Below are 26,867 nucleotides of genomic sequence, written 5' to 3' on the forward strand. Positions count from 1 at the left end.
GCGTGGGCGCCCGCGCTACTACTACGACGCTACAGCTAACTTATAGTAGTAGCGCGGGTGCGCCCGCGCTAGCGTGGGTGCCACCCCCGCTACTACTATTAATTTCAAAAACAAAGAAATTATCGATGTCATGCATGCTGTCAATCGCAGCAATGGTTCGATCCAGCGATGGCAGGGGTCACCGGAGCTGCAGAAGGGCAGCGACAGACCAGATCCAGTGCTGACTGTTGCAGAGGGCCCAGATCCATGGCCGAGCAAGGCGGTGGCGTGGGGGCTCCTCTTCGCAGCCAAGGCAGCAAGCTCCTGGTCGTCCATGGGGATGACCTGCATGGGCAAGGACATGGGAGGGTGAGTCAAACAAGAGGGAGAGAGAGAGAAAGAAAAACAAGGGAGAGAGGAAGGAGATGGAGGTAGCAGCGAGGTTGGTCGCTGGTGGTGAGGTGCTCCTACGTGGTGGCATGGAGATGCGGGGAAGACAGGCGAGCTCCGGGACACCGGCGGCGCGAGGCGGCCTGCCTCTTTTGGCGCCATGGAGGAGGAGGCGCGCATGTGTAGGAGGTCCATGTGAGAGCCTATGGATAGAGAGCGGGGAGAGTGACGAGGGAGAGGAAGGATTTGGGGGAGGAGATGGGGATTTTAGGGCTCTTCAAAAACCATGTAGTTAGTAGCAGCGTGGGTTTATAGCCCTCGCTACTACTATCAACTTAGTAGTAGCGCGGGTTTATACCCCTCGCTACTACTATGGCATGTCCCGGGGGGCACGGTAGAGACTGCTTAGTAGTAGCGAGGGGTAAAAACCCACGCTACTACTATCAACTCAGTAGTAGCGAGGGGTAAAAACCCGCGCTACTAGTAAGTAGCAGTAGTGAGGGGTATAAACCCGCGCTACTAGTAAGCGTCTGCCTATAAGCTTTTCCCTAGTAGTGATATTTTACACCATATGCCATAGGTGTGAAGTGCATTAGCATTGACTAGATTACTGACTCTAGTGCAAGTGAGAGTCTGTAGGAGATATGTCCTAGAGGCAATAATAAATGTTATTATTTATCCCCATGTTCCTAATTAACTTTATATTCCGTGCTATAACTGCTATGGTTCTCGAGTCTGCAATAACACGAGGCTCGGAGGAGGACTAATATGCACGTGTGGAATAATAAACAGTAAAATGTATTCCTAGTCTGGCCTCGACTAGCTCAAGTGTTGCATGATGGTTCTGTTTTCCTGATCATGGGCATGACTATGCTGGCAACTTGAGGGCACAATGTTAGGAGAACACTTGTGTTTAATCGACCTAAATTGATGTTATGCTATGAGATACATTTGTCACAAGTTAATGGTTAATAGCACAGAGATAGTTTATGTTTGCATAATTCCTTAGACCATGAGAGTATCAAGTTTTTCGTACTTGCTTCGTGAACTTTGGGGTTTGTTAAACGTCATTCGTAACTGGGTGGCTATTACGGCGGCTTACGGGTTCACGAAGAAGTATGACAAGAAATGAGATAGCTCGAGATTGGGATTTGCTCCTCCGACGATGGAGAGATATTCTTGGGCCCTCTCGGTGTTATGGTATCCATCATCGTCTGGCCAAACACATTGTGATTTGATCACAGGGATGCCGGAACACGAAAACGAGAAAAGAGAACAAAACCGGTAACAAGGTAACTGGCATGGTGGACAAGTGTTGATCCACGGGATGCCGATAAATCTCACCTCGGGTGTTTGTAACATATCGTGAAGCAACAGGAATAGCACACGTCAACTGGAGGTTCACTCAAATATTTATTCGTGTGAGTATAGGGATGAAAATGGGTGTCCACGGTTCCGCTATTGATCATTGATCAGAAAGTGTTCCGGTCATGTCTATACTTCACCGAACCTATAGGGTCACATGCTTAAGGATCATCTATCTGTTGAATACCAGACAGGGAGTCGGAGAGAAAATCACCGGAAAAGTTTCAGAGACGACGGAAAAAGTTCTGGGGAGAAAACCGAAAGTGTTTCAAAGTTAATGAAAATGTTTTATAAATTAAACCACCATACTGAAAATGTTTCGGAACATGCCCATAATAATTTTAGAGGATGCCGGAAATGTGCTGGGATTTTCTGTAATTTTTCAGAAGAAACGATCGCGGAAAACATTTTGTACCAGCATGAGGGGACAAGATCCCACGATTCGTGGGCTGATTTGTTGGGGCGCCCCCTTTGGGGGGGGGGGGCAGCCCATATTTGGTGGCTTTTTCGGGAGGGAGCATCCATGTGTTGATGGAGCCCATGTTTGGTGGCTTTTTGGGGAGGGAGCATCCATGTTTGATGGAGCCCATGTTTGGTGGCCTTTTAGGGAGGGAGCTTCCATGTTTGGTGGCCTTTTGGGGAGGGAGCACCTATGTTTGGTGGCTTTTTGTGAGCCACTTCCATGTGGAGACCACCCACCTTTTGGGCTGAAATTTCAGCCACCACCACCTCCTCCTTCCCTATAAATAGAGGTGGAGAGAGGAGCTCTCCACACACACTCCAACTCTCTCACAAATGCCATGCATGATCTGGCTTTCTTCTCTCCCTCCCACGAAATAGTTTCGTAGAGCCGAAAGGTTGTCTAGTTTCGATGGGAACTAGTTCTGGAAGGCGAAGCCCTGCCGAATAGCTGACACCGTATGTGCGCAATGCCGTAGAGAGGTCGTAGGTTCGATCTTTTGCCCGAGGGGATGTTCGGGTGTCCTCCCGAAAGGCTGTCCGAGTAACCGTCCGAGTTTTGAGGGTCCGGCCGAAGGGCTGTCCGTGCCGTCCGAGGGACCATCTGACCGCCTCCTGAAGGGCTGTCCAAGGGGCAGACGAGGGAAAACATCGTTGCGGTTGGGAGGTTGTAAATGCTAGGTGCGGGGATCTGCCCCAACGATCCACATCGACTCTACTTCCGCTGCGCTATGAGTCGCTAACGATCAGATCAAACCTTGTATGACATCTCCATAGTGATCCTGGGCGTGCTCGCTGTGCCGATTTTTTTATGTTTTCTGTCGCGTTCCCCTACAAATATACCACTGGCCCATTCATCATTACCAAGTAAACAGAGCCCATGTTCGGCCTTACATCTGAATCTCTAGTTCTTTCTTAAAAAAAGTTGAATACCTAGATTTTTTGGGTTAGGCGAATACCTAGATCGGCCATGTTTTTTTAGACAATCTCACGAAGCTTTTTACAGGGACAAACAAACGTCACTGGGGTAACCTAACCAAACATGACGACCCACCACTAACTGTAATGAATGCTTCGCTAGTTTGTGAGTTTCAAAATTCGAGCTCCTAAATTCATGGACAAAACTACATAACTTAAAAGAACTACTATTGTTCGCGATTTCAGGTATGATAGCTGTGCGGTTGGACAAATTCCGATGCTTGATGTCGTCCACCACCACCTTGCAGTCAGAAGCTACGTGGATATGTGCAGATTAAGATCTTCGACGCGGGACAACGCCTCTCGAACTGCCAAGGCCTCCAAGGTTGTAGGGTCAGTTATACCTCTGAAAACGATCGCTGAAGCTCCGAGAAAATTACCACCATGTTCACAACTATGTGAGAGCCCCAATGCATATCGTCTCGTAGTAGGCGAGCGCTAGATGGGCCAATCCACTAGGGGAGGGTATTCTACGCGTTTTTCTCTCTCGACATTTTCCGTGCCAGTTTTCTTTGTGTTCTTCCACTTTTCAGTTTTATGTGTTTCTTTAACCTTTTCAGATATTTTAATATTTTTTCTTTTTTAGCACATGTCTACTTTTCTCAATGCACATTTATATTTTTTATATAGTTGTGGAATATTTTTCTTAATACATGATGAACATTTTTTAAATGGCATTAAACATTTTTCTAAAACTAAACGGACATCTTTTTTTTCAAAAATAATATGAACATATTTATGAAATGCGCAAACATTTTTTAAATTATCACATACATTTTTAGAATGGTAATTTTTTTTCTTAAACTACGTGAATATTTTTTTTACATTGTGTAAATATTGTTCAAAATGGCATAAACATATTTCTGAGGCGTGTGAACATTTTGTAAATGTCACGTATATATTTTTTAATGATATCAACATTTTTTGAAAACTTACCCTAACAAAAACTGACACTACATTACTGTTTTCAAATTCGTGGTGAACTTTTTGTTACATTTTTTAAGTAGAGTGATTTTTCAAATATATAATATATTTTGATATTTTTTTAAATGTAAACAAAAGTAAATAAAAAGGGAAAAACTGAATGAACCTCATAGTACGTGGGTCATCACACCATAAAGTAAATAAAAAGGGAAAAATGAACATAACTTTTCTAATACATGTTTTTTATATACTTGTGGAATATTTTTTTAATATTTTTTGTATACTTGTGGAATATTTATTCTAATACATGTTTTCTAAATACATGATGAACATTTTTTAAATGGCATGAAACATTTTTCTAAAACTAAACAAACATTTTACATTGTATAATATTTTTCAAAATATCATGAACATATATATGAAATCCGCTCATTGCAGAAATGATTTGGTTTTTAACAGAACATCACGTATTTATTTTTTGCAGGTTATTTTCCGAGCCACGGCCATGATCCGTTCATGGTCGCTACTTACTCCGATGGCGGCCAGGGAGCATTTGGTTACTGGATCTATCCGCTGGGAGATGGTAGCTCGGGATATCTTCAACCGGTTTGGATGGCGGTCATGTAATAGGATAGGCAATTAGTTTACCTATCTATCTTTAGCCAGCCAGTTGTGGCATCTTATCTTGGCTAGCCTGTGTGTCCAGCCTCTTTTGCTCTGTGTGAGCTGTCTTTTTATTACTTTTCAGTCGGAGACCTTGGAACCTTGTTGGAACCCTTTATTTCGTTAATAAGATGGCCGTATGCATCACTCTGATGCAGAGGCCGGGGAGATCCCCCTTTTCAAAAAAAAAAATATGAAATCCGCTACCATTTTTGAAAATCTCACATACATTTTGCTGAGTGGTACGAAACATTTTCTTAAACTACGTGAACATTTGTTACATTGTATAAACATTGCTCAAAAATGTCATAAACATATTTTTGAAAGTGGGAACATTTTTTAAAATGTCACATACATATATTTTCAATGGTATCAATTTTTTCTGAAAAGTTACGCTCACATAAACTTTACACTACATTATTGTTTCCAAATTCATGGTGAAGTTTTTCTTAAATTGTTAATTGAATTAATTTTCGAAATATATAATATATATTTTTAAATGTGAACGAAAGTAAATAAAAAGGGAAAAACAGAATGAACCTAATAGTACATGGGTCGTCCCACCATAAAGTAAACAGAAAGGGAAAAAATGAATGAACCTAACAGTACTTGGGTCATCCCACCATACGGTCTTTGATGTGATGCTACCTTCCATCTCACGGAGAGAGAGAGAGAGAGAGAGGAGGGAGGGAGGGAGGGAGAGAGAGCCCCGTAGCTGGCCAAACTCCGATGCTTGATGTCGTCCACCATCACCTTGGAGTCAGAAGCTACGTGGATTATGTGCAGATTAAGATCTTCAGCTAGCGCTAGCGTCTCCCGAACTGCCAAGGCTTCCAAGGTTATAGCGTCAGTTATATCCCTAAAAACGATCGCCGAAGCTATGAGAAAATTACCACCATGTTCACGACTATGTGAGTGCCCCGATGCATACCGTCTCGCGGTACACGAGTGCTAGATTGATCTACTTGGGGGGGGGGGGGGGGGGGGGGGATTATGCACTGTTTTTTTCTCGGCATTTTCCGTGGCAGTTTTCTTTGTGTTTTCTCCTGCTTTTCGGTTTTATGTGTTTCTTTTACCTTTTTCGGATATTCTTATTATTTCCTTGTCTTTTCTAACACATATCTATTTTTTAATGCACATTTATATTTTTTATATACTTGTGGACTATTTTTTTCTAATACATGTTTCTTAAATACATGATGAACATTTTTAATGGCATGAAACATTTTTCGAGCGATACGCGAACATTTTTACGTTGTATGTCAATTTTCAAAAATATCATGAAAATATTTCTGAAATGCGTTAGCATTTTTAAAACTCAACATACATTTTTTGAATGGTTGAAACAGTTTTTTTAATATGCGAATATTTGTTTACATTGTAAAATATTGTTCAAAAATGTCATAAACATATTTTTGAGATGCCTGAACATTTTTTAATGTCACGCACATATTTTTTGAATGCTATCAACATTTTTTGAAAAGTTGCGTTGACAAAAAGTTTACTCTACATTATTATTTCCAAACTCATGGTGAATTATTTCTTAAATGTTTAAGTAGATAATTTTTAATTATTTAATATATTTTTATAAAATTTTCAAAATGCAAATGAAGTAAATAAAAAGGAAAAAAACTGAACGAACCTAACCGTACTTGGATCGTCCCGCCATAAATTAAATAAAAAGGGAAAACTGAATGAACCTTACCATACTTGGGTCATCCCACCATACGCTCACGTGAATTTATCCAGATTTTGTTGTATTAGGAGTTGCTTGGAAAAAAAAAATCTAGTTAGGGGTTTGTTCTGTCTGGAGGCTCAGATTGATTGTGTTAGGGCTCCTTTGATTCAAAGAAACTTCATAGAATTTTTAGAGGGTTAGAATTCAAAGGATTTTTTCCCTTCTTAGTCATTTGATTCAGAGGGTTGAATCCTATAGGATTTTTTCCCTATGGAAGCAAATGTACTACATTTCATTGGAAATCAAACATCGACTTCAAGCTTTTTTTGCAATTCCTTTGTTTTTTCTGTGGCATCGAACACTCGATGCTAAGTGCACACACCACTCAAATCCTATTTTTTTTATTCATACGTTCTGAAGATCCTACAAATCAAAGAGGGCCTTATCTTTTTGTTTTATATGTACACCCTACTTAAGGCTTTCAAAATTAGAATGAAAAAGGCACTCTTGAACGCACCTGAAGCCATAAACTACAAACGAGGGGCTGGCGGTAGAAATGCTATCAACGCCCGTGGTACTTTGTAAAAAAAAAAACATGTCGAAGAGGGATGCATGCATTTTTTTTAAAGGATGATACAAGGTATGACCCATTCAAGTTGGGCGGTGCCTCTCTTCGGAAAGTATCTAGTGCTCCCAAGCCTTAGTTGATGCTATGCTCCCAACTAATAAAAAAAAATTCAAAGTTTATAGAAAATCTGAAAAAGAATGCTGATATTTTTCACAACACGTGTGTTTACAATCTCTAATATTTCAAAGCCAAAGATGCTCTACATATAGAGAAAAATACATCCAAAATCTAGATTTGTCTTTTTGTTTCTCTATGTGTAGATCAAATTTGGACTCGAGAACTTTAAGGATTGTGGAAACATTGTTATGAATATCCACAATTATTTGGATATTTTGAAACTTTTAAATTTTACTTTTATGAGTTGGGAGCATGAAATCAGCTAAGCTCTGAGAGCACTAGATACTTTCCCATGAGTCACGACCCAGCTTGAAAGACCTAAACAACCTAAGGATCACCAACAAAAGAGTCGCCGATCCGTGACTAGAGAAGACCAAACCCAGTGTAAACTCAAGCAAAAGAATAGCACAAGACATGAAAGTAGAACCATCCACTGGAGGAGTCTGAGCACCATTCAGTTGCAACACGACCCAAACTCAACTATCATGACAAAGATGACAACACCGACCGAATCACATACATCATATATGAAGTCCATCTATTTTTCAACATTTGAAATACAACTCGAGTTTGGTGTATATAAATACCGTTGATGGGTTACCAGAGGGCATGATAGCACATATCTTGGTAAGTGGTAACAAACAATTCAACAACTCAAGTACTTGCAACTGTCTCCGGCAAAATGTTTCAATTACCCTTGTGGCGTACTCCATCCGTTTGAAATCAAGGTTGGCCAAGTATGTCGGAAAATATTTCAATATCTCGCACATTAATTTTGTACTGTGTGTTGGATGTTGTAGATTTTGTCGTGTTGTTCTATAGAGTTAGTCAAATTTAAACAAATTTTACTTGGGACAAACTTAAACTTTAATTATTTTGTAATGGAGTGTGTACGTCATACTACATACTACCAGCAGTCCTAGCTGGTAGTATTCCATAGCAACCCAAAATGAAAACCCAGAGACCACGGCGGGTCAGCCGGTGAGGGCATGCAGTACCGAAAAGGCAAGCCTAGCTACGGCTCCCTGAGCCGCTAGCTACAGTCCATAGTGCTTTGGCTTTGCACGGACGGAGATGCGAGATACGATCACAGGCAGGCCATGAACAGTAGCTAAAGTACAAGCAACAAGCAAAGCCCCACGAAAGGAAAGGAGAAGCCTTGCAGCTGCAGCAGGCATCGTGAGCCTGCGACTGCGAGAAGAGAAAGAAGTTAAAGCACCGCATGCACCTTCTGCGGCGCCCTTGGCCTTGCCGCTTCTTCCCGGAGCTCAGCTCCGGCGTCTCTTTCACACACAAACATACACACTGTCTCTCTCTCTCTCCCTAGCTGGTAGCGGAGCTTTGCTACGTCGATCAACGTTGTCTTATCTTGCTTTGGCGATTCTGTTCTTTTCAGGCCAAGAGGCAGGCCAGGCTAGCCCCTGGGCAAAGCCGAGCCTGGCTTTTTCTACGCGCCGATCAACTAGCCTTGCGTCTGTGTCAGACTCAGATGGCTGTTCTATGGTTAGTTTCAGAGGTCAGAGCATCTACAGCCGGCAAATCCGGGCCCTCAAACGTCCGCCGACGAGCCCGGATGCGTCCGCGGACAGTGACCGGGTACTCATCAAATCGCGTCGTCCACATCCATATCTCTCATATCCGAACCCCTATATCTATACTATAGCATGCAACGTCGATCAAATTACGTAGATCATCTTCGGACATGGAAATTGCACAATAGTTCTTCAAAAGATCCACCATAGTTCACACAAACGACGTACAACTAAATATTGCATCTAAAACTTGAAACTAAAATCAACTTCACCATTTCCGGGCCAGCCCTTTCCCCTTCTGCTCGCCGGCGTAGCTCTACTCGTCGTCGGCTGGTGGAGGATCGTCCGATTCGTCGGAGGAGGAACCTTCGTCGTCGGAGGAGGAGTCGATGATGATGAGGCCCTTCAGGCGCTGGACGGCCCAGTCCTGCTGGCGCCTGAGCTTGGCCAGTCGAGCCGCCTCCTTCGCCTTCTCCAACGCCTCCTGCTCGGACTGCTCGATGGCAAGCCGAAGAGCCTTGGCGTTCTTCCGGCGGAGCCGCCGAGCGTCCGTCTCTGCCATCGTAAGCGACTGACGGTAGACCCACGCGACGAGCCGCTGGTCCTCGTCGGGCTCCGCCGGCAACTCACGCCGGCGGCAGACAGAGCTCTCCACAACCTCCGTCTCCCTTGCCCGCTGCCTCTCGCGGCGGGCGGCGCGCACCTCCGACTCCGGCGTGCGCATCCGGGCCAGCGGGGCGGGCACAAGCACCCACCACTGCCCACAAGGGGGAGCAGCAGCCGGCGGGGCGAGGGGACGGCGTGGGCAAGCAGCAGCCAGCGGGGCGATGGGACGGCGCACGGCAGGTGCCGATTGCGCTGGCCGCCTGTCGGAACTGCCCATGGGCCAGGAGGGGCCAGCATCGGCGTTCGAGATGCGCCGACGGGGAAGCGTGGGCGGCTAAGGCGAGGCTGCAGATCCGGAGCTGCCCCCGGTGTCCACCTTGGACCGCTCCAAATCGATGCGGAGGGCAAGCTCATACTCCGGATCCACCTCGTCGTTGGAGCAGCTGCCGGAGCTCGACATTGCACCGGATTCGATCAAAATTGGTAAGGGGAGAGGAGAGGACGGAGCAAAAGAGGAGAGTGAGTGAGCTAGGGTTTCGGACCGATGATGCCGATGGGTTTTTTGTGGGACATCCATGGGGTCGGTGGTGGGCCGGGCTTGTCAGGCGGGCGCACCCGGGCCACCCCATATCCGCCCCATTTTTGGCCAGAATATGGGTGGTGCCGGTCAGTCCGGGCGTTTGAGGCCTGTTTGAGGCGTCCGTCTGGGTCGAACCTGACCGGGCAGCCTGCCCGGGTGTATGAGGCGGATTTGAGAGGTCCGGCTGTAGATGATCTTAGAGCAACTCCAACCGGGCGACTCATTTCGTCTGTCCACGTCCGTTTGGGTCGCCGAGGGCAAATACGATGGCCCAACGTGTCGACCCATTCTCAAATTCCGCCCGCTTCGCGTTCGCATGGACCCATTTCCGGCCTAAATTTCCGGCTGAAATGCGTCGGCGAAGGTCCGTCGCGGCCCCACATGTCGGCCGCCCAACCACCCCAGTGGGCATAATTAATGCAGCCACCTACCGAGGGCCCGCCTGGTAGTGTGTGGAAGGGCCACGTGCCTGTCCTTTTTAATGGACGCGTGCGGCGGGGCCGGCCTCATCCACCCCCTCGGTCCACATCTGACCACCTTTGCTCCCTCGCCGGCATCTAGGAAACCCTAGCCAGCCAGCCAACACCAAACCCTAGCAAAGCAATAGAAATCTTCAGCGGGAAGGGAGGGAAGAAGGGGAGGTTCAGTGCCGGAGCGAGCTCTTCCCACGGGCTCCCTCCTACAACGCCACCGGCTAGACGCGGCACGCCACTGCGAGAGCGGGAGTGGCTGTATATCCCATTCCACCAGGCGCGGTGGCACTGGGAGTATCGCCGACCTCTGCTGTATCCAGATGTGAACTTGCCGCACGACTGGCATCTGGACCTACAGCACATCCCCATCCCGAAGGCGTCGCGGTCCGTGCGGGCGCACGCAGAGGAGGTTTCCCGGCGGCGCGAGCTCCTTACGCCCGAGCAGCGCGCCATGCGTGCCTACGCGCCAGACTCTCCCAACTGGGAGCGCTGGTTTGTGCTAGAGCACAAGGAGGAGCGTCATCTCGACGCCCACATCGACCACGACGTTCCACCGCCGTCCCTGTGAGTAAAGCCGGAGGAAGAGCAGGCGAAGGTGGAGTACCAAGCCGTCCTCGAGGAGGCGCTGGAGGTGAGCCGACTCGAGGAGGACGCCCATTGGGATGGGTTGGAGCAAGCCCTTGCTTTGTCCGCGGCGGGGGACTCTGTCCATGCGCCCTTCTTCGTGCCGCCACCGCCGCCCCTCGTCGAGCCCAAGGCCGAGCCAGAGCCGGAGCGCAAGCCAACGCTCACGCGGAAGCGGTCAACGCCGCCCCCCCCCCCGCCCCACTTGGTCGGAGGAGTCCTATTCGTGGACCGGCCAGCTCCGTGAGTGGGGCCTCCTTGCTACTTCGCATCGACGCCAGAAGAGGAGACGACCCACCTTGACCGCTGGAAGGCGCACGACGCCGAGTAGCAGATGTGCCGGGAGCAGCTGTTGCGGCGCGAGTAGGAGGAGGAGCGCACCCACATCGCTGCAATGTCACCGCCGCAGCAGACGCCGGAGGAGGCTATCCTGGCAGCTTATCAAGCCTCGTTCGGTTGGGCTGGGCCGCCCCCGTCTTCACTGGCCTCATAGGCGGCAACGACGACGACGACAAGGGCAAGGCGATCTATTAGGGCAGCATGCGGTTGTTTAGTAGAGTTTTTTAATGTTTAGTTATGTTTAAGTGGACTGGGGCCGGCGTTTGACCGACTATTTATGTATAATTATGCTTAATTATACCAGTTTCGGCCACGTCAGCAAAAATGGGTCGGCCTCCCGTTTTGGACGCACCTGCCGACCCAAATGAAAAAGCGGACGCGCACGTCCCGTTGACCGACCCAAATGAACGAAAAATGGATAAAGCGCACGTCCGTTTGGGTGGACGCGTTGAAGTTGCTCTTAGGAATGTTTTTACTTTTTAGACTCTGTGTATGATCCACCGAGTGAAGTTAAGTTTCAGTAAAGTACTTGCATTGCTACTTTGGCTTGCAAGCCAGTTTGGGTGGACGCGTTGAAGTTGCTCTTAGGAGAGTGTTTTAACTTTTTAGACTCGGTGTATGATCCACCGAGTGAAGTTAAGTTTCAGTAAGGCCAACTCCATCGCGCGATCCCAAATGGAAGTCCGTTTTATCCTGATTCTGTCCGTTTGCATAGGGCAATGGGGTCGTGTCCGGGCGTGTCCTGGGATGCGGTGGCCGTGCGCCCAGCGCGCGGCCGCATCCGTTTGCCCCATCCTGTTCGTCGGGGCCAAAAATGCCCATATTTTCATCAAAACTAGTTTGCACGTCCAAATATTTGTCTGAAAATTAAAATAGTTTTACAACCCAATTGAAATTGTCTTTAATAAAATAGTTTTACAACCAAATCGAAATTGTCTTGACTGAACATAAAATGAACCAATACATCTATTGGTTGCCAATGTGATCCCACACGTGCTCAACCAAGTCATTTTGAAGATTCAAATGAGTGTGCCAATCATGCATCTCACGGTGGAATTGGACAAACTGTTCAAATGTGGCTGGGTCTTGGTGAAGGGGCTCAATATTTTCACCTTGATAATCAAACCGTTGGTCGAAGATACTCTCATCACGCTCGTCCTCGACGATCATGTTGTGTATGATCACACAAGCAGTCATCACCTCCCAAAGCTTCCTTTCATCCCATGACAGTGCAGGGTTTCGAACGATACCCCACCGGGATTGAAGCACACCAGAAGCACGTTCCACGTCCTTTCTAGCACTCTCTTGCATTTGGGCAAATCTCTTTCTCTTCTCACCTTGGGGTTTCGAGATTGTCTTCACAAAAGTTGACTACTGAGGATATATACCATCAGCTAGATAGTATCCCTTGTTGTACTGGTGGCCGTTGATCTCAAAGTTGACAGGTGGGGAGTGGCCTTCTGCAAGCCTTGCGAAGACTGGAGAACGCTGCAACACGTTGATATCATTGTGAGAACCTGCCATGCCGAAGAAAGAATGTCATATCCAAAGATCTTGCGAAGCCACCGCTTCTAATATGACAGTGCACACGTTGACATGCCCCTTGTACTGGCCCTGCCAAGCAAATGGACAGTTCTTCCACTCCCAGTGCATACAATCTATGCTGCCAAGCATGCCTGGAAAGCCTCTAGTTGTGTTGGTCGCCAACAATCTCACTATATCAGCGGCAGTTGGCTGCCTCAAGTACTCTGGGCGAAACAACTCGATCACAGCCTGGCAGAACTTGTACATTGACATCAGACATGTTGTCTCACTCATACGCACATACTCATCCACCAGATCGCCTGGAATTCCATATGCAAGCATGCGGATGGCCGCGGTGCATTTCTGGTAAGAGGAGAATCCAAGCTTGCCAAGGGCATCCGTCTTGCACTCGAAGTCTGGGTCATGAGCAACCACTCCCTCTCGGATACGATTGAACAAATGCCTTGCCATACAAAAACGGCGACGAAATTTATCCGGCTTGAAAAGCGGGGTGTTCGCAAAGTAATCGGCATAGAGCAGCGCGTGGCCTCTCTCCCTGTTGCGGTTCAGGTTGGGAGCACGGCCAGGGACTGACCCCCTGTACCGAGGAAGCTGCCGTTGAATGTGGTCGTGAACGACCAGTGCAGCCACCACAAGATCTTCATCATCCGACGACGAATCGTCCGATGAACAAAGGAAGTGATGGAAGAAAAACTCGTCTCCACTGTCCATACCTTTGTGGGCAAAATGTCGAACACCTTGCGGTCGTGGTGGCGAAGAGGCCGCGATGATCACCTCGACGCAGTAGGGGTGGTTGCCGGCCGGCTACTGGCCGCTCTGGAGCTCTCGTCGGAAGCTGCCGTGGTACGTAGCCGGCGGTCTTGTCCCCTCTGCCACCGGCAAAGACGGCGACGGCCAAACCTCCTCCGATCGACGGCCAAAACTACGGCGAAAGCACGGGCGTGGTGGTGGCCATGTCGAGACGTGGTTTGGTATGGACGGCCCGGGGCTGCGCGGTGAGGAGGCGGCCGGAGAATAGCGGCGGCGCCGGCGGCGGGGCGGGGAGAGAGGGTGGAAGCGTTGGGAGCGGAGGGATTGCTAGTGTCCCCGACAGGCGGGCCACGGGGGGAGGGGGGAAGGGGAGGGACAAGGGCGTGCGTCGAGGCGGTCCGCGCGCGTCCGTTTCGCCCCAAACCGAGCGCAAGTTTGGGTCCGGGATGGGTCAAAAAGGACGGAATCTGGACATTTGTCCGTTTGAGGCCGCGCGTTGGGCCGCGCTATTCGTCCGTTTTACCCAAACGGACACACCCGGACAAGATGGGGTCGCGCGGTGGAGTTGGCCTAAAGTACTTGCATTGCTACTTTGGCTTGCATACATGGCTTGCGTACATGCACAGCTCGCACAGTGCTTCTCCTAGGACTACGTATTGACCTAGCTAGCTACCAGTAACAGCGAGCTAGAGCCGCTCAGCAAATAAACAGCAAAAGGGTTCGATGCGTGGGAGGGTGGCGCAGAGCAAAGTACAGCAGGAAGATACCCACGCGGCGGTCCGGCCCATCCTCTCTCTCTCTCGCTCTCCTCCCTCCTCGAACCCCATCTTTCCCCGGTCTCTGTCGTGCGCCGGCCCCTTCCGGCCTCGCTGCGGCCTGCGCTGCTGCCACCCCTTGCCGGGGTGGTGTCTTTTGGGGCTTTGGTGCCGTGCCAGGATGATCAGGCAGGAAAGCAGCGCCCGCTTTTGGACCGGGAGGAGACGGGGCCGGGAGCTAGCTGAGGCGAACTCACTTCGATCGCTGCGTCGCTCGCTGCTTCTCCGATCTCGAGAGTGGTGTGTGCGGTCGCGTCAACAGGGATGTAAAGCGGAGCCTTGATTAACAAGACGGTCACGGTCCTGCTAGAGCGCCGCTTGTACCGCACACACAGACTCGTATTGTACTACGTCGTTTTGCGATTTTTCGTTTTCCAGAAAAACAGTCAAATCTTTACAAAGCTCCCCCTATGGCTCTGTGCATCACTCACAGAGGCCGACGGTTCAACCTTCTTTTCGAAAAAAATAAGCCCCCCAAACCCCCAAACGTAATAAGTTTTACATCGAGGTCGTGAGATCACCAACGACAATTGCTGCCGTTAGAACGAGCCAGACATTGTCGTTGGTGGTCAGGAAGTCTTCGTGCATGTGCCCCTAACGACCAACATCCTGAAGCCGCAGTTGTCATGGTCGAACGCGTCTGACACCATACCTTGTCGTCGTGCACGCACAACGACAAATCCTAACCTCCACGCCCTAAGGAGATGGCAGTAAGGAATATACGTCGGAGCTCCGTTGACTCTGCCCTGATGAACAAATTAAAGGAGGATCAAGACCCAAAAGACCAACTCGAAGATGAGGTGTCGCCACCCGTCTGAGCGCCGCCCCTGCAAAGACTAAAAAATATATCCTAACGTAAACTACTATCCAGAGACGAGGCACTGGGATTCTCCCCTCTCCATCAACCACCAAAGTGGTAGGCAGAGGGGAGGAGAATCCATGGCCTAGCCGATGGAGCTTGGAGTGGAGGAAAACTTTGTCCTATGGAGAACAGAAAAGACGTGCCGTGAACGGCTGTCAGAGTGGAGGAGAATCCACAGGCTGGCCGGTGAAGCTTGGAGTGGAGGATAACTTTGCCCTATATGGAAAGGAAAACACGCGTGAAGCGAGAGATGAAGGGGAGGAGAATCCACGGGCTGGGTGGTGGAGCTTGGAGGGGAGGAGAACTTTGGCCTATGGGGAAAGGGGAAAAATGCGTTGTTTTTCTATTTCCAAGTCTAGGTCTACATAAAAAAACAAATTATTATTTCGCAAAGGGTTCTCGGATCTATCAATCAATCTATGGTACAAACACCCCTAAAAGTAAGGAGTAAAGAAATTATATCGAGATCTCTGGACCTATTATGTTCTTTCTCTCAAACAAGCCGATGGCGCACCACTTTATTGTCTCTCTATCGCTTGAGTCATCGTCAGTCGTTGTTGATCACGGGTAGTAAGTCATCAAGGCCACAGTCCTACCAGATCAACGTCATGGAAAGAACACCTCAAAGTTTTCATCACTGCAGGATGCACATATCTAAGATCACAACCTTCAAAAAAGAAGTGTTTGCTAACCCCCCCCCCCCCAAGCGTGAAAAACTAACACTCCATCAAGTGGATCAGGGTCTCCCCACACTCGAACATCGACGGAGATTGGAAGCATGGGTGGGACACCTATCGTTAGAGGGGTGGTGACGCTAGGGTTCAGAGTGGATAGAACTTATTTACGTGAACAAACCTCATTTAAGGCTCATTATTACAAATATCAGATTTGTGCAAGTACAAAAGTATGATAAAACATCGATAAATGATTATCAATAACAAGGGCCTCTTTGGTTCACATGATTTGTAAAACGCAGGAACATGAAAAACACATGAATGAGTGGCATGTCTACTTGAATACTACTCACCTTAGTTCAAAACTGCGATACTTATTATGGATTAGAGGGAGGACACGATTAGTAGGATGTTTGATTGTATGTAGGAAAAATGTAGGATTCTTCACATGAAGTTGGAGTGAATGAAAATTTTCCTATGAAAACTAGTACAAAAAAATTCTAAGAAAAAGTTCCTATGGATAGTAATCATATGAATCAAACAACCAAGGCAGAAAAAAAACCTAAGAACTGGAATTGTCTAGAATTCCTCTAGGACCCTCTGAATCAAAGAGGCCCCAACTACGACTATGTTCGGAGCAAAGGATTTTCACATGAGTTTTGTAGGAATGCACTCTTATAGGATTTGTTTCTAAGGTGCATTTTGGATTGTAGGCTTGTAGAATCCCTATAGGAATACTTCATTTCCTTCGCTTTAAGGAGGATTCTAAACTTGTGCTCAAACACCATGTATAAGCCTCCTCTGAACAACATATCTCTTTATCTCTCCTGCTTCTCTCTCTCTCTCTCTCTCTCTCTCTCTCTCTCTCTCTCTCTCTCTCTCTTCAAAAGATGGTTTCCTCTAAATTGTTCACCTCCTATGAGAAGTTCTATGCTACATGTCTCTTTAGCTCTCATCTCTCTTCAAAAGATGGTTTCTTGGATTGTTGTGAAGATTGCATAAGTCTTGTGTTTCAAATCCCTATAGGATTTCATAAGACATGACATCTAAATTATGCATTTTCATGTTCCTATGTTATTTTTCTTTTGAAACAGAGCCCAAAATAATAATTTCAAGCCATCCGGGCTTATGGACGCTTTCTACAAGTCAAATAGGACTTTCTTTTTTCCTTGTGTGCATATATAGTTGGTAAACACAAAGAAAACTTAGTTGCATGCACCAGCTAAGGTTTCATCTTGATACGAAGAGGTTGATCTCTCACTAGCTACCGACACTACTTTTATTCACACTTGCAATTAAAACAATTATCTCATGCATGACTCAAAAGTGAAAAATTCGAAGTCCAATTTTTTTATCTTTTGATCTTACAGTCAGGCTTGTACACTAAAAAGCTTACTTTGTACTCTCCAGCCTTATTGTGGGGGCAAGGTGCTGCGAAGACGACAACGCCGCCACCGCTCCTCGCCTTCTCACATGTGGCGATGACAACAGTCGCACAAGGCATTCCTTGGGGTGAGGTGTGGCGGCAATGTCAAAGTCGTTGCTCGTTGGCGCCACCATCGTTGAGAGAGGCTAGATTAGGACCCAAAGAGGAGGAAGCGCCACAGGGGACATAGTCGGTTTCTCCCCTGGAGCCGTCTCAGAGAGTGGGTTCATGCAGTTGGTTTATAAAATAAAACCTAGTCCATGAACTCAGACGGAGCACGACTTCTAGTTTCGGTTCGTTTTTTTTTAAATGACTCCATAATACCTCCTTGTCCAAATTTATAAGTCTTCTCTACGTCTGAGCCTAATTTTGAACCAAAATTTGACTAATAAATTATGAGCTATATGTCACAAAAAGTATATCACTAAAAGAATCTTTCAAATAAGAATTTGGTAACATATTTTTTTGACATATAACTCATATTTTGTAAGTCAAATTTCGTTTCAAAATTCGGGGAAGTGGGGTAATAAACCATATCATAGTGGGCCTGAAGTTCGAATGGTTGAGTTTTTTGAAATTTCAAAGTACATGGATCAGTTGATTGATATCCTATCTCTGTTCCGGGTTTATTAGACCCTCTCACATTTGGAAACCAAAGTTTGACCCTACATTTGCGTAATAAATATTAGTTATATGCAAGAAAAATGATACCATTGAGAACTTCATTTGAATATGAATCCAAGTATATAATATTTATGACATACCACTTATATTTGCAAATCAAACCTACGGTCAAAGGTTAACTCAAAATACAAGGGAATCTAATAAACCCAAACCCGGGAGGTAGTAGATCTAACGGTGTGTACACAGTGAATGCTGGCTCTAAAATCAATGCTGTCATTCACACCAATGTCTTGTCATTGGTGTATATACACTGACATCAACTCAAAGGTTAATCACCAGCAGATACAGGCTAGTCCTGACCCACATCCATAGAACAAATTTCTACTACATACGATCACGACGGGGTAACAACCAGCATGCTTTGCGTCCATCGCAGCCTTCTGTTCTGTTCGCTAGCATCTTTTTTTTTTGCAAGTGCATATATACTGGAGTATAGTAGAGCAAAAGTAGGAAACACGGCTGATGGGGAGAAGGCTGAAAGGCCCATACGGTAGATAACCACAAATCAATGGCTCTACGGAACGGAATGGGCACGCCTGCAGTGCACTGCACCTCCCCCATTATGTTTTCTTTCCTGAGGTGCAGTGCAAGCTCCCCCATTATGTGGTACGGAGTAGTATTTAGGCTCTCAATTATCAGCATAGATGGTACCACAAAAGGGTATGGTGTGAAAATAGTACAAGTACAAGTACATGTACAACTTGCAGCTGCTTGGGGCTAGCTGGTGAGTACTAGAACTAATCTTGGCGCTTGTGCAAAACAAAACAAACGTAGTACAACTAAATACTGGCATATGAACTATATTTGGTTAGGTTGAGATTGCCAAAGACGGATAATAATGGGCTATAGCTTATTGTGACGTGCATGCAGCTTGCAAGAAAACGCAGATTGACATTCAATTCTCAGTTTCCCGTACGAAATGCGGATCAATGTCGAAATCAGAAGTAGAAGCCCAAGAAAACAGAGAGTTAAACCCTAAGGTGCAGCTAAGGTTAATGCAGATCTAGCCATGAACCTTGCAGGATGCAGGCAATCTGGTAAAAGGGCGTACACATTCTCTCTGATCAGTACGGTGGCGGCGGCGGTGGCGGTTGGTGCGGCGCGCGAGCAGCAAGCGGCCACATCACTTCTTGCGGCTGCGGGTGGCAGGCGTAGACGGGCACGCCGCAAGGTTCCACCGGCTGCGCTGCCGACGGGGTCACGTGCCGCCGTTGGTGGCGCTGCTCTTGCGGCTCTGGCTGGTGCTGACGGGCGCGGTGTTCGTCCGCGTCCCCGCTGCCGGAGAGCGACACGGAGACGGGCATCGGCGCGTCGTCGTCGGCGGGGAGGCGGTGGAAGGTGGGGTTCGTGAAGGCGGCGGCGACGACGACGATTGTTGTCGCGGCGTAGAGCGGGCCCACGACTGCGCCGCCGACGATCTGGCCGTGCGGGCCGGCGAGCGAGATGGAGAGCCCGGCAGCGACGGCCGCGGCCTGGGGCGCCACGGCGGCCATGGCCGGGGGCAGGAAGGTGGCGGAGATGGAGAGGATCTCAAACCGGCCCTGGAAGACGACGACGGCCGGGGCAGCACCGGGCGCCGTGGGGCAGGGGTGGCGGAGCGAGACGTTGCCGACGGCGCCGGTGCCGGCGAGCACGCAGATCCCGAGGTTGCGGCGGCTCGCGAAGCGCGCCAGCGCCTCGGCGACGTCGCGGCCCCCGGGGATCTCGATCACGTGCGGCCGCATCGCCGCCGCGGGCTCCGCCTCCCGCGTGATCACCACGGGCGGCTTCGGCTTGTTCTTGGACCCCGGCGGCCGCCCCCTCCGCTTCTTGGCCACCTCGATGCTCGACCCGTCGCCAACGCCGCCGCCTGAAACGAGCTGGGAGCCGGCCGCACTGCCCCCAGGCTCCTTCATCTCGGCGGTACACCGGCTGTCCACCTCATCAGAGAAGCACTCCAGCTGCTGCTGCTGGTCACCGTGGCCGGCATGGCGGTGGCGCATCGGCGGCGGCGTCGCGAACCGTGTGGCCGGCACGTCCTTGCGCTCCTGGTACATGCCCTCCTTGCTCATGTCCGCCTTGCCAAAGGACATGGAGAGAGGAAGCTCGCTTGGTCGCGAATGATGAGCGTAGCAGTAGAAGCTTGCAAGATGCGGCTGCTGGAGGGAGCAAGGGGTCACGAGGAAGTTGGGCGCGGCAAGTGGCGACGCTAGTCGTGGGCGTTCTGGTCTGGAGCTGGGAACGGGATGGAGCTAGCGGTCGTCGATAAGAAAGTGATATGGGGGTGGTGGGCGCGGAGAAGAGATCAAAGGTAGCAGGCGGGCTGGCTAGCTAGCTACCTGCAGCAGGAACAGGACAGGATGAGCCTGAGCAGCGGAGGCGGTGCCACACTGCCACCGTTGGCGAGATGGACTGGGCTCTGGGAGGGTGTTCCCTTTTATCCTTTTGTCTTTTCCACACCGGTGTCTATTTTTTTTTACTCCCTCCGTTCCGATTTACTCGGTTTTAGTTTAAATTTAAACCAAAACCACGACAAGTAAATTAGAACGGAGGGAGTAAATGATAAGTGTAACGCGTGTGCTAGGGAGCATTCCGGGCATGCCATTTTTTACAACTAAAATTGTCATCCGAAATAAAAATCCAAAAAACTAAAACTTGTCATCGGAAAAAAATTGTTATGCTTTACAAACAAAGTTGTCATCCCCGTTCGGAGTTGCCGTATATTCGTGTCACGTGTCTATTATGGCCCTTCTTTTTGAACGTGCCAATCCACTGCCTAGCCTGAGAAGAGCAAGGCCAGATATTAGACTATCACAAGTTGAATTCGCAGTGAAAAAAATGGTGGCTAATTTGTTGATATACTTCCTCCTTCGTCTGAAAATGAATCAGACATGGAAATCAGGTGCTAGCTATCACTAGTAGAAAAAGGGTCATCTGTCCCGGTTGGTAAGGGCCTTTTGTCCCGGTTTTTGAACCGGGACTAAAGGGTCGTTACTAATGCTCTAGCCCTTTAGTCCCGGTTCTTACACGAACCGGGACAGATGGGCCTCCACGTGGCCGGTGCAGCGAGCCCAGGCAGGAGGGCCTTTGGTCCCAGTTGGTGGCACTAACCGGGACCAATAGGCATCCACACGTCAGCATTTCAGGGGCTGGGGTTTTTGTTTTTTTTAAAGGGGGGGGGGGGTTGGGGGTTTTGGGGGGTTAATTTAGGTGTTTCATATATTGTGTTAGCTAGCTAATTAATAGAGAGAAGTGTCCTCTCTTATCTCCGTGCTTGGTCGACGCTACGTACTATATACGTATAGAGAGGACTAGACACGCTAGCTAGTAAGAAAATGAAGGAAACAGAAGATCGTCATGAACATATGCATACAGAGAGAAGTGATATCGACCACCTCTCCTTCTCCGAGAGATTGGTCGAACAACAAGTTCTCGTATATCTATCCGACACTACTGGCTACATATATACAATAATTATCTCTTACAATATAATCTCCTAATTATATACGAAGTCAAGGTCCACATGGTATTCTCCGTCTTCAGCGATCACGTGGTCAAGGAAGAATGCCGCCAATTCCTCTTGAATTGCTCGCATACGATCTGGTGCTAGGAGTTCATCCCGCATCCGAAAGATCTAATTTGAAGAAGGGGGTCAATACATATATATATATATATATATATATATATATATATATATATATATATATATATATATATATATATATATGAATAAATGAAACTCAAGACAAATGATGGTAATAAAATAAAATTGTGAATATTATTGCTTACGCACTTCATATTGTTCGTCAGAGTAGCCCCGCTCACAGGTCGTGCAGCGGATGGACTCGCAAACGTAGTATCCACAGAAATGATTCCCTTGTTCCTGCCACAACCACTTTACAAGAAATAGAGGTCAATCAAACTGATAAGCAAGCATGCTAAATGGTATGGATGAAACTAGCGCTTGAATCACTAGGAGATGCGCGGAACATGCTACTATAGTACTTACTTTCGGGTGTCTAAATTGCAGCTTCTTCGGCAGTCCTGGAGCTTTTTTGGTGAATTTTCTCCAAACCCTGCCAGACAAAGAAAACAATTACTTGATATCAGGAAATGAACAAAGTTGCTAATATGGTGGATAATGATCGATTTAACTTACTTCTCGAGCATTTGAGTCATGTCCGCATAGTCCTGGAGATCTTTTCGTTTCGAGTCTAAGACGGTTACTACTCCCTGCTCAAGCTTAATCTCTAGGAGAATATAGTGGAAGTTGCGCACGCATGCATAAGTCATCAATTACATTACTATAACCTGGACTAATAAGGGAAACCGAATATGCACAAGACAGTAACACTCACTTGAAGTTGTAAGGAAAGAGTATTATATCTTTGTTTTCATTTATTTACCAACGATCATAGCAAGTTGGCCTCGGTATTTTCGGCATGATATTTAACCTCAGTTGCATCTATGAGATTTGTGTTAATGAATCCAATATCACCGATTTGTCTTTTCTTCAATTCGGCGATCTTCAATCTGCATAATATAGTGAGGATAATTATAAATACATGCAATGAAAGAGCTGACCTATATAGAGAGACTTAATGACAGAAGTAGTACTACTTACAGACAGTAGCAAGTGACCGTTGATTTATCGAGGGCCTTTTGATTGAAAAACTGGAAGAACTCCTCAAATGGAACATTCAACAGTTCAATTCCAACGAGGTCATGCTCCTCTTTAACTCTCAGCATCAAAGTATCCCTCCCCCAGACTCTCTGCAGGTTTTCATGTACCAATCATGTAATCTTCGCATCATCGTTGTTAGAGATCTTTCATCTTTGACGAGAGGCTTCCCGTAATGGTATTTGTGTTCGTCCACCTCCAAGAAATCATAATGTACATCGTCGGGAAGGTAATCTCCAAGATTGCTATAACCGGCCACCATCCTCGGATCATTAGCGACGATGTCACTAGACACCTTGAGCGGGGGGCACGATTGGTTCGCTTGTTCGCCGAGCTGGGCAATTTTTTTCCCAGCTCGTCGTTCTTTTAACCTTTGATCATTGACAGTACTTCCCGACCGCTCCGCTTCGACAAATGTCTTTGCAATAATGCGCTCATAGTTGCCTTTCGGCGGAGACTTTGGTGGTTTTGTCAGGGCAGCCAGAGTGCGCTTCGCTTTCACCGGATCTACCTTCTCCTCCGGAGGTGGATGTTTCTTTGCTTTCACCCCTTCAAAGAAGTTCGTCACTTCGGCTCGCACGATCTTCGTGGTTTCCTCCTCGGTCCTCTTGTATGGTAACTTCTCTGGAGTCTTCAGAGAAGGACCGAATCTGTATTGCCTCCCGCCTCTAGCTGTACTGCTAGACGCCGGCAGAGCAGATGGAGCGGCTGCGGCTGTCTTCTTTCCTTGCTTACACGGCGGAGGAGAAGGACTACGACGCGCCGAAGCAGCCGGAGCGGCGGCGGGTCTCTTCTGCCCTTGCTGACGAGGCGGAGAAGGAGGAGGCTGGCTGCTCGGGCGTGCCGGCGCATGCGGAGAAGGAGGCGGAGTGCCGCCACACGCCGGAGAAGGAGGCTGAGTGCCCTGATCACTCGCCGGAGGAGGAGGCGGAGGAGGAGGTGGAGTGCCGCCACGCGCCGGAGAAGGAGGCTGAGTGCCCTGATCACTCGCCGGAGGAGGAGGCGGAGTGCCCTTACTCGCCGGAGGCGTCCAGTTCGGAAGGTTGATGAGCTCCTTCCGCCATAGGCATGGAGTCTTCAGAGCAGAACCCAGCCGAGTCTCCCCTTCACCGGTAGGGTGGTCAAGCTGGAGGTCCTCAAATCCCTCCGTTATTTCGTCCACCGTCACCCTAGCATATCCTTCTGGAATCGGACGACAGTGAAAAGTTGCGCCGGGTTCAGGAGGTCGAACAGAGCCGACAGCCGCCTTGACTTTGAAGTTCTCCCATCGCGTCATAAGGTGGCAATGTTGAGACTCCGTGATAGCATCCACGGGGTAGCTAGCAGGAGCCGTCAAGACATGCTCCGGCTGAAGCAGCTCGGTGGAAGCCACGCTGCTTCTCCGCTGAGATGGCGGGGTAGCTTCGGGGGTAGTTTCGGCAGGTCGATTGCTGCGAGCTACGTCTCGTTCCTCTAGCGCTTGAACCCTTTCGTGCAGCTTCTGAATTTGGGTCTGCTCCACTTTTTTCCTCCTCTCCTGGCATTTGTAACCGCCTGCGTCCGGAAAACCAGCCTTCCACGAAACGGAGCCTGGCGTGCCTCATGTCCGTCCAGGGTGCTCAGGATTCCCGAGAGCCATTGTGAGCTCGTCGTTCTCTTTGTCTGGAACGAACGTCCCTTGGTGCGCTGCACCGATATAGTGCTGAAGCCTCTTGACTGGTATTCTCATTTGCTCATCCGTCCAAACGCACTTCCCTGATACAGGGTCCAAGGTTCCGCCAGCCCCGAAGAACCAAGTCCGGCAACGGTCTGGCCAGTTCATTGTCTCTGGTTCGATCCCTTTATCAAGCAGATCATTCTCAGCCTTGGCCCACTTAGGCCGGGCTTTGAGGTAGCCACCTGACCCCGTGCGATGGTGAAGCTTCTTCTTCGCATCATTTTTCTTGTTTGTCGCTGACAACTTCTTACTCTTTTCCGATGTCTTGTGGGCCACAAATGCGGGCCAGTGATCTCTGATCTTCTCATATTTGCCGATGAATTCTGGTGTCTCTTCTTTGTCGACAAACGTTTTCAGCTCATTCTTCCACCTCCTGAATAGGTCTGCCATCTTCTTAAGAGCATGAGACTTGATTAATTGCTCTTTAACTGGCTTCTCCGGATCCTCCTCTGGCGGCAGGGTGAAATTTGCCTTCAGCTCAGTCCAAAGATCATCTTTCTGCATATCATTGACATAAGACACCTCAGGGTCTTCCTTCTTAGGCTTATACCATTGGTGGATGCTGATCGGGATCTTGTCCCTAACAAGAACCCCGCACTGAGCAGCAAATGCTTCCTTTGTCCGGATGGGTTCAATCGGTTGGCCGTCGCGCACGATTGCTGTGATCTCAAACCTTTCATCCGAGCGCAACTTTCTCTTCGGGCCTCGTCTCTTTACCGAAGTTGTGCTCGATCCGGAGGGCTAGAAAAAAGAAGAAAGATGAGAGTTAATTAATATGTGTACATACCAAAACAATGAATGCATCAATTAGCTAGTCAGCACAGGCTTAACTAATATATTTACCTGGCCGGACTTTGTTCGGTCACCGGAGCCGTCACCACGGGCTCCTTCTTGCACCAGCATTGGGTCACCGGAGCCATCATAATCATGTCTTTCCTCCTCCACTCTTCGATCACCGTAGCCTGCTTCTTCACCCTGTTCTTCCAGACCATCATTGTCGTTAAGATACGACAAGACATCACCTCCGGCTAAGATTATGTCCCCCAACACCTCTTCTGCTTCCTCGTCTCGTCCGTGCTCCATTGTTTCTGCAAATATTACAACATGGCAATTATTACACAAACATGACAGCAGGTGGATATATTAGTGCAAACGTAGACCTAGCTTATTCCGGGTTTGGGGTGGCCTCGGCAACGCTTCAAGGGTAGGGGCGCGACGGGAGGGGGTAGGAGACCGACATCATTTTTTTCTAGGGTTTGGGTGTCCTCGAGAGTTTTGGTCGAGCGAGAGGGTCGGGGGGTGCTCCCGTGGTACAAGTTATCACGGTCGAAGTTATCCGGGAGGGGGTTATATCGACAACGACGACATACATACATGGGAAAATAATGTTATCGGGGAGGGGGTAGGTCGAACCCTCCCCCTCGTGCTGAAGTTATCGGGACACGGAGTATATCTACAACGACATATCCGATAAAAAATAAGAAGACGAAGAAGAAATAAAAATAGGAGAAGAAGATATTAATAGAGGAGAAGATTGAAGAAAAAAAGAAGAAAAAAAAGAGGAGAAGAAGAAAGGAATAGAGGAGAAGAAGAGAAAATAGAATATTCTATTTTCTCAATAGAGGATAAGAAGAGAAAATAGAATATTCTATTTTCTCTTCTTCTCCTCTATTCCTTTCTTCTTCTCCTCTTCTTTTTCTTCTTTTTTCTTCTTCTTATTTTCCTTTTTCCTCTCCTTCTTTTTCTTCTTCTTCATTATCTTCTTAGCTAGATATATAATACTTTTCTAAAAATGTAACTTTTGCATATATAAAACTTTTTCTTCTTCTTCCTTCTTCCTTCTCTTCCTTCTTTTCCTAAATATATAAAACTTTTCTAAAAATGAAACTAACCTAAAATGTACTAAAAATCTAACTTTTATATGCACAGAGAACATACATACATACATACATACATACATATATACATTTTTATAAAAATGCAAAAAACAAATCATCATATATATGAACAAAAAATCTGAAAAAAATATCATATATATGAAAAAACAGAGAGGAAGGCCGGCAGCCGGACCGAACGTGGCGGCGGCGTGTGGTCGGGGCAGGCCGGGGGCGTGGGGCGGCGTCGGGGCAGGGGCTCGGGCCGGGGCGGCGCGTCGGGGCAGGGGCGCGCGGGCCGGGGCGGCGCGTCGGGGCAGGAACACGGGCCGGGGCGGCGCGTCGGGGCAGGGCAACGGCGCGGGGCGACGGCGACAAGGAGTGGGCGGTGACGAGGAGCGGGCGGCGGGGCGGCGACGGCGAGCACGGGCAACCTGGCGGCGTCGATGAGTTCGGCGTCGTCGGGGGGCAAATGTTCGATGAAACTGAAAAATTTACAAGTCCTGCTTATATACGGAGAGCATTGGTACCGGTTCATGGCAGCAA

At 48.1% G+C, this 26,867-nt stretch overlaps 1 protein-coding gene across 1 annotated transcript; it reads right to left on the minus strand.

Annotated features, from left to right (window-relative positions):
* Positions 1 to 18,962: 18,962 nt before the first annotated feature.
* On the minus strand, positions 18,963 to 20,460 carry LOC123124932 (AT-hook motif nuclear-localized protein 17). Its single transcript, XM_044545480.1, has one exon. It carries the CDS (start codon positions 20,161 to 20,163, stop codon positions 19,156 to 19,158), a length of 1,008 nt encoding a protein of 335 aa, XP_044401415.1. The 5' UTR covers positions 20,164 to 20,460; the 3' UTR covers positions 18,963 to 19,155.
* Between the last annotated feature and the right edge of the window lie 6,407 nt (positions 20,461 to 26,867).

This window comes from Triticum aestivum, chromosome 5D, assembly GCF_018294505.1.
Source record: "Triticum aestivum cultivar Chinese Spring chromosome 5D, IWGSC CS RefSeq v2.1, whole genome shotgun sequence".
In the NCBI taxonomy this organism is placed as follows: domain Eukaryota; kingdom Viridiplantae; phylum Streptophyta; class Magnoliopsida; order Poales; family Poaceae; genus Triticum; species Triticum aestivum.